We start from the raw sequence: 8,507 nt of genomic DNA, 5'->3' as shown, positions 1-8,507 counted from the left end.
TAAATGTATCACTTAACCACCTGCAAACGGATGTAACCTTGTTGGCCAACAACTGGCAACATTGTTCAACATTGTTGGAAGTTGTTGCGTCCGTTTGCGCGTAGCTTTAGGGTTGATCGTAAAGAAATATCTATATACAAAAGGAGGTTGTCATAATGAGTTAGAGAGTGTTCCACTTTGGCTGCTATTTGTGATCGTAACTGAGGAGACTGGTTATGAATACTGGCAAACAGGGAAGATGAAAACAACGCTGTTCAGTTTATGGGTATAGTTTCTTGGTATTGCGGACGGTGCAACTACAATTATTAATCGACTTATCCGTCGAACATTCCCTCATGCTTTCATATTGGAGCCCCCCCCCCCCCCCCACCCCCACTCCCACCTTCCCCCCGAGACCCCTATAACAATCTAAAGAAGAAAAGGGTGCTTTGACAAAAATTAAACCATTAAGACCGTACAGAAATTACAGCTTCGTATCAAGAGTACTAGCTTTACTGGTGCAGGAGCCCACGGGCTCCTGACTGGTGTTAGTAGCGGATGCCTCACGGTAACATGGCTGGTTCTGATCCAGTAGTCTGAAATAATAGTAAGGAGTATCTTCCGTCATCATCTCCTCGAGTATCGGTATTAGTTGAGCGAATGAGGGTCGTTCATTTGGATCCTCCTTCCAGCAGTCCATTGTCAATTTGTATCTGTTGAAAATAGAAAACATAGTTTAAAATACCACTACACAAAAAAGGTATGTCTCCATTTACTTTGAATATTGAAGACACTTATGTTCTATAGGCCCTTTTTAGATTGGGGCAACGTAAAGGAATGAGGCCAGGTGAAGTTTCCACTCCTTAGAAAAGGCTGAGAATTTTAGAAAAAAAATGTTTGAAGGGCTATGTAAGTATTTCTTCATCGTGCCCTCGATTCGGAGGTCTTTTATTATTTCTTTTCTGACTTACATTTCATCGCTGCACGTGTTAGGTTTCTCCATCCGATATCCAGATTTAAGTAAACTGCATAGCCTCATAGGGCTTATCCCAGGGTATGGAGTACCCCCTAAAATAACAAAATAAAGATCAGTGCTGTCTTATCAAAGATTTTTAAGCTTTTCTTATTTTTCATTTTGAAATCGCTGGTGATCTCTGCAATCTGATTGGCTCTCAGCAGTGTGATTTATTTACGAATCACACAATCATATCTGTTCTAAATCGCGTTATTTATGCTCTAAACCACGTCGCACCGTCGCACCTTGCTTTATATCGTATCATTTCTGTTTCGAATACAAAATGAGATGTAAAATCCCTTTTGTTTCCGCTTTTCAACAGGCTATTTGATCTCCCACAGGCAAGTCCTTCCTTATGGTTCTCGATCTAAGGCACGCCTCTTGACCGATACGTAAGAGCTGCCATCCTTCACTCTATCCAGCATTCCCGCTCGAAGTCTTCCATGTGGTCTCTTTCCTGGTATTCTTCCCTCAATAACTAATGGGACATGATCACCATGTCGTAGGGTTTGACCAAGCCAGACTCTCTGACAGATATGATGGCCCTCTCCTCACCGACACGCCTCAATACGTCTTCGTCACAGACTTTGTCAGACCAAGTTATGTTTAAAACCTTTCTCAAAAGCCACATCCCGCAGCTCTCCAGCCTTCGCACGTCCTCTTTCTTTAAGGTCTATCATTCGGCTCCATTCAGAAAAGTACCCAGATGACAGTCTCTATAATTCTCTTCTTCAGGCAAAGGCTAGCGCGCTGAAGGCTTTTGTCAGCATTTCTTTTTTATTAGTAAACGCGTTTTCGGGCTATTCTCGATCTAATTTATTTTTCACAGGATCCATCCTGTGTAATGAGGCTCCCAAGGTAGTTAAAGTGCAACGATTCTTGACTTAATTGTTTACCCTCAAGAAAGATCGTGAATTCCTTACCAGGCCTCTTACAGATTTTCTTCACCGTAGTCTTTTTAACATTGATCTTCATATCATATTCCCCCGCGCTTTCCTGCAGTTTACTCATCGTAAGTTGCAGACCTTTAACTGAGCTGGCTAAGGTTGCTTGATCATCCACAAAGCGCACTGTCTTAATGAGATGACCTCCCACTCGAATACCTTCATTCACACTACTTAAAGCATCTCTTAGCATGGCTTCAGAATATATGTTAACGAGTATGGGGGATAACGAGCTAACTTGTCTGGTACCACGGCCAATCACTGCTGGTACGGATTGAATTTTGCGATTTCAAAATGGCTGTAATAAAGTGATAATTTCACTTCGTGTCGTGCAATTTTAGTGTTAAATCAAACTTCTGATCTCAAATCGAACTCGCGCGAAATCACGCGTATGATTTCAGACCAAATTGCTCTCCACTCAGTTCAATGTCCATCATGTATTATCAATTTACCAACCTCCAGAAGGGATTAAAATAACATAATGTACAAGTTTAGCATTACTGAGTATTCATTTCGCCAAGTGACACGTGATATCATGTCAAGTTGTGGTTAAGGGTATGACTTATAGGCTGGATTATTATGAGCCTGCGCTCCTCCGCGGTAAAGACGGCTGGGAGAGCGGCGGAAGTTAGCCTGTTATTTTTTCTAGTTGTTTAGCAATCACGACATTATGCGAGAATGGCTTCTTTTATAAAGCGGTTCGATTCTCCCGTGACTGCTATCCTAAAACTGAACAGTCAGCTTTTCCCTAACTACTGTCATTGGGAATTCCTCTCAATTCCCTCGGGTTTAAGAAAATGACTAGAGTATTATTCTACCAGCATCAGTATACAAAGATTTATAAAACTAGCTTACCCATGGTGGCTAGTTCCCACAAAACAACTCCAAAAGACCATCTGCAATAAAAGGAAGCAGATAAAGAAATAGCAAGAATTAACTTCATAGAAATATCAGTTTTGTTTATCTCGCCCCAAGGATGGTAACCCAGGAAATCATTGCTTGGAGTCATGGACTTTGGAATCCGAAATCCAGCTAACTATGGAATTCTGGAATCTAGGCCTTTTGAAATCTGGAATACACTGAGTTGGAATCCGGAATCTAGTATCTGGAATGCGGGATGTGGAGCGTGGAATCTAGGATCCAAGATGGTCTCTGATTAACTTCATCGGCTCAAAGTTTCTGTTTATATATCTTATTTTCAAGTTTCACGCCTGGAACAGGCTAATGTTTTCTAAACACTTTAGCATTTCTTTAGAGATAGAGTGTTAACCGCTACTGTAGACAGTGTCATGGTCAAAATTGTGCTCTTTTTTTTTCAGACAGTTCTAAACAGTACATTGCAGGGTCTATGTTATCTAAAACCTCAACTTCACACTGCATCACAGGAAACCTAAGCTTGGCCTAACTGTGACCTCGTTAACATATATACTCACACGTCAGTCTTGAAAGTAAAAATGCCACTTTCCAACGCTTCAGGTGCCATCCATTTCATTGGTAGCTTGTGCACGCTCGTAACTTCGTATATTTCACTCTCATTTGCGTGGCGTAAAAAACCAGAATCAGCAATCTTCACCGCTCTGTCCTCACTAAGTAGGATATTACGGGCTGCCAGGTCACGATGAATGAATCCTTTGCTGGCCAAGTATTCCTAGCAGAGAAATAACGAAATTATAATAATTTCTCAAAGAATTTTTAGTTACCAGATTCCAATATGAAATTAAAATGGAAGCTCGATTTTACGACATGGCAGGGGGATAGTAGTTTAATCGGGATATCGTTGTAAACGAACTCCCGATTTAACGATTTGGCGGAAAAGCAACCAAGTGTAATGAAACATCTGTTCCAGGCTCAAAAAATAGCCCGCCACCGCCCCTTTTTCCTAGATCACGCTTTTATATTTTTGCCGGTGCTTTACACTTTTTTGCCGGTGCCACCCCTACTATCGAGAGCCTGGAACAGGCTACTGCAAGCTGTGCCTGGCAAACGGTCCGGAAAGCGGGAGGAAGTGATCGTCGGCCTATTTATGAAGAACGGAGAGAGGATTTGCGTCACAGCTGTTGGAAAACGAAGAAACAAATTAAGGAATTGGTTTACAATATCCCCGCGACGTATACTTTTCAGCACAAAAAGTCGTCAAAGTTGAACAAGCTAAGTGAACTATAGTCGACTCCAGATAACCCGAACCCTCGCTAACTCAAACCTTGTGCTAACTCAAACCAGAATCCTTTACTGTAATTTATCCTCGGTAACTTGAACCCTCGATAACTCGAAACTCCCGCCAACTCGAAGTAATTTTTGTTTTCCTTCAGATCACTTTCATATAATTTTACCCTCGATAACTCGAAGGGGTGAATATTGGCTGAAAAATAAGGTTTTCAGTTAAGACTTCAACCGCGGAAGAAAGCCCTTTGACACCTGTTGACACTTAATTATGTGCTGTTTTTCAGGGAGACTTAAGGTGAGTGGAATAAAGCCCTCCTTAGACTGCCACGCCCGAAAAAGAAAAAAAAACCTACCGGTTCTTACTATACTGCTGACTTCTATTTCGAAGTCACCCAAAACGGCATACCTGGTGAACATTATTCATTTAGAGATTAGATTTTTTCGTTAAAAATGTTCATTCATACAAATGAATGTACAGCAATTATTGGATGAGGCAGAGTTATGCGGAACACCGGGAGGGTGTTATTTGCGAAACCAAAAAGCCAAATGTACAGCTGAGCTACCAGATATATCAACTGAGCTTACAATAGTTAGCAAATACCATCATGGTGGCCGTTTACCAAAGGTAATCCTTTCAGCCATCAGTTCCACTTGCAGACCGTTTATTGTGCTTTCGAAGATTCCGATTACAGGAGTATTTATCTAGAAAGTCCTTGCTGCTCAGTCTTCCAGTCCCGAAAACAAATTTAACCATTGTTTTTTCTTTCCTCTCTTTCCCTTCTTTTCTCAGGGGCGTAGCCAGCCCATAGCCCTGTAGGCCTGGGCCTTCAAATTTTTGGTTTGATCACTCTACCGCTTGAAATAATTTATGCGTCGTTGGGGTGATCTAAAAAAACACAAGAGCTCAAAGTATTGGTGAAGTCAGTGCGTACTGGTCATGCGTGTAATTTTCAGGATATGTGGAAATGAAAGTCAGCCAAACCTACAACTAGTCGAACAGCTGGCAACGTCCCTGAATGTCAGGCTTGTACGATTCAAATTAAATAACAGATAGTTTAGCCTTATTCAGGTCATATGGCTGTATTCATTAGACACCTTTTTGAAAATACGAACAGACCTGATTTTTCAATAGATACCTTCACGACGGCTTCATGTGATTTTTAGGCTTCTCGGGCTATACAAAAACTCGTTTTTGACCTTTTTTTAGAATCAAACGGCTCAATTTTATGTGTGCTATGTTTCACGAAAAATTCAGCAAGATAGTAGTTAGCCCTATTATGGTCTGTTATAATTAACGCAGCAAATTGAATGCTTGAAAAATCTGCCGTCTCATGACCGGATAGCATAATACTTGCAGACACAGAAAAATTAGTAGTAAAGTATTTTAAATACGGGGAAGAGGAAGATTTTTGTGATTTGCAAACGATGACTAAATTGTTCAAGACATTCTTCAGTCGAAAAAGTTCTTACCATCCCTTTAGTAATCTGCCACGCATAACATAGAACTTCTTTCCCAGAAATGTCTTCTTCATCATCTTCCTTGTCCTCACAGTTGCCTTCTTCTTTCTCGATAGTGATCTTTTCTTCGACGTATCTTAAAGGCTCAGCAGGAGTGAGCTCTTTTTCTTTGGAGAAATGGGCAATACTGATCGAAGGTAACACCATCACCGACGTAACCGACCCCTTTCGGCCTTCAGTTTGTTGAAATGACGTGTTGACATCGTCACTTTCTTCTTCCTCCTTGTCATCTTCGTAGCCCAGGTTTAAGCAAGAAGGTTCCATCTCAGATCGAGGAGCATCGTTGATTAGAATTCCTCTTTCAACGTCGTCCAGGTCGATTTTAATTTCCTTCGTCCCGTTGGAATGATAACCACCGTCTTTTCCACTTTCTTCATTATTTCTTTCCCTGTTTTCATACCGGACATCTTTTCTTTGTTGGTTCCTGGACTCTAATTTCGGCCTCTCAGGAATAGGAAGCTTAAGCCTTTCAACGACATCACTTTGACGACTCTTTTTCATTGTAAGCTGCAAAAAAATATTGAAATGGATTCCGTCTGATCATGAAACGGTTTTGTCAGCAGAAACAATTTCAACACTATCAGTTGGTTGGCCGAAATATTTTTACACGTTTAAAAGCAATCCACGTGAATTGAAAGATTACTTAACCGACGTTAAACTGAAAATCTAGCCGGGAATACCTTATGGGCCAACTTTCTTTAAATCGTCCACGGAAAATTCAAATGGATTAAACTGCAATATAAACAAAGCTTTTCTTCTGCTTTGTTACAATTTTCTATGACATTTTAAGATACACAGTCCCAAAAACGCGACGTGTGCTTCTTGATATTTGGTTTGACCTAATGCCACTTGTGACGTCATATCTCGTACAGGGCTTTCGGGACGGACAATCATTATCTCCACCAAAATATTTTAACGTTTTTTTTTTTAAAGAAACTTTTTGACTACGTCGGTCGGAGGGTGAAAAGCAAAACTCTGATGTTATTGGCTGATTTGAATAACTCATCTTGCCACCGTTGAAAGGCCGTGGATTGAAAAGTTGATGGGCATTTTGAGTGGAAGCCCTTTGTCAGCTCCAATCAAGGACGGTTTATCAAATGGTGGAGCTCAACTACGGTAAATACATGGGAAAATGAGAGAATAAAAAGTAAATTACCAGAATGAAAAGCGTTCGTTGAAGAAAACTATTCTTGTCTAGTTAGCATGTTCAAACAATAGCGTAGCTCCACCATTAGTAATCCCGTGATTCATTCCCACCTGGAGGGATGGGGGTACTCTAAAAAATTTCAAATTAGTTGAGACAAGCGAAAACCAATATCCTATTGAAGACCCAAAAATGGAAAATGAAGCCCAGTTCAAGGGAAAAACAAGACCTAAGAATCAATGAAAACAGAAAAAAAACTTCCTTAAATCGCGCTCCTAATCCGTTCTAGGGTAAAGTTCAGTTTTAACAGATCTATGATTTGTTCATTTTACGTTATAGAATAACGATACCCTATCTAAGGATCACATCGGCAACACTGCACCAATAAGGGCAACAAGGATACCATATTTAAGGATGGAGATCCTCATCCCATCGGGCGGGAGTACCCTCAGGGGTAAACGTTCAAAACGTCAAGTTTTTTTTTTCTTTTCTGACCACCTACCCTCCCCTAAGACAACATTAACACTACCGTCTCACTTAGGGCAAAATGTAGCTCAGGGGAGGGAGAGGTGGGCATTTTCCAGGAAACCTTAACTGATCCTACCGGGGCAAGCTTGGCTTTATTAACTCAGCGTTGAATACAAATTTTTGTGGATTTACCGATCTTTGTTTTCTGAATACATGAATAGCATCTAAACAGTCTGGCTGTATAAACCGCGTTTGGAAAAATACGAATATCTGGTTGCATTCATATCTACATTTTTAGTGCACCTTTGTCTTTGAGAACTTAAATTATAGGTAACATGTACAAATTCTCACATCAAGTTGTTTAGCATCTTATTATTTCTACTGAAGACGATGGATTTTAGACGTGTGATGAGATAGAGGATTTTCCTTCAGCCTTAAGAGACCACACAACGTAAGAAAAAGAACATACACGCCAAGGACGATGTTCATTAGAAAGTGCAGCACAGAATACTAATGACGTCAGAGTCACTAACTTGCCGTTTCTGTCCGAAATCTGCCATTTTTGTTATTTTGATGACAAAAGTCAGACAAATTTGACATTTTAATAACAAAAAGACAAACAAAATTGAGGAATTTGTTTGTCTGAGTTTAAGTTCTATAAATAATACCCGTGCGCAACCCTATTGCGAATAGAGAGAAGATATTTTTTAAACAAAAGGCAAAAAAGAGGGCAGCAAATTTTTATTGATACAGCTGATAAAGTAACGATACCTGTTGCCTTTGGTTTCTGAGCCACTGAAGAAGATCGCCGTTTGGAACATATTCCATTATTAACATAATAGGAGGTGATTGGATCCAGTACCCGAGCATGCTCACAATATTACGATGTGTGCCGACTTCCTTCATCAGCTCAATTTCCCGAACTAACTGCCGTTTGTCCTCCTCCGTGGCATTTTCTAAAAAACATAAGACGTTTAAAGAGAAAATCCAGGAAACTGTTACCTACGTATAGGCTACACGATATCAGTTAGTACTAAAGAACTAAAACAAGATGCAAAGAAAAAAAAACTAATTAAAATGAAAGTATATTTAACCTATGGAAATAAAACACAGTCAATAGTTCAGGTCCTAATTTCTGCTTGACAAAAAAATCTATTTGTTAAAAAAATGGTTCCCTAAGTTAAGTGACGTAGATAAAACAAAGTCTCAAAGAAAAACCGTTAGTTCTCTTCATCTAGGGATCACCTAGCACGAGTAACATGATGTAATACTGGAT

The 8,507-nt window shown here is 40.1% G+C and overlaps 1 protein-coding gene across 1 annotated transcript; it reads right to left on the bottom strand.

Moving 5' to 3' along the window:
* Positions 1-427: 427 nt before the first annotated feature.
* Positions 428-6,120, bottom strand: LOC140938050 (fibroblast growth factor receptor 2-like). Its single transcript, XM_073387592.1, has 5 exons — positions 5,572-6,120; positions 3,372-3,586; positions 2,794-2,834; positions 951-1,047; positions 428-692 (listed from the first exon to the last, which is right to left on the bottom strand). Exons 1-5 carry the CDS (start codon positions 6,118-6,120, stop codon positions 464-466), a joined length of 1,131 nt encoding a protein of 376 aa, XP_073243693.1. The 3' UTR covers positions 428-463.
* Positions 6,121-8,507: the final 2,387 nt, after the last annotated feature.

The sequence above is a fragment of the Porites lutea genome, chromosome 5, assembly GCF_958299795.1.
Source record: "Porites lutea chromosome 5, jaPorLute2.1, whole genome shotgun sequence".
NCBI lineage: Eukaryota > Metazoa > Cnidaria > Anthozoa > Scleractinia > Poritidae > Porites > Porites lutea.
This window is presented reverse-complemented; position numbering and strand designations above follow the sequence as displayed.

Bases quoted from the DNA above. Each gene is read 5' to 3' on its own strand.
- LOC140938050 (XM_073387592.1), bottom strand. From the start codon at position 6,120: ATGAAAAAGAGTCGTCAAAGTGATGTCGTTGAAAGGCTTAAGCTTCCT. The intron at 3,587-5,571 runs GTAAGAACTTTT...TTTCTCTGCTAG, and splicing joins GGCAGATTACTAAAGGGATG to GAATACTTGGCCAGCAAAGG. The intron at 2,835-3,371 runs GTGAGTATATAT...CTTTTATTGCAG, and splicing joins TTTACTTTCAAGACTGACGT to ATGGTCTTTTGGAGTTGTTT.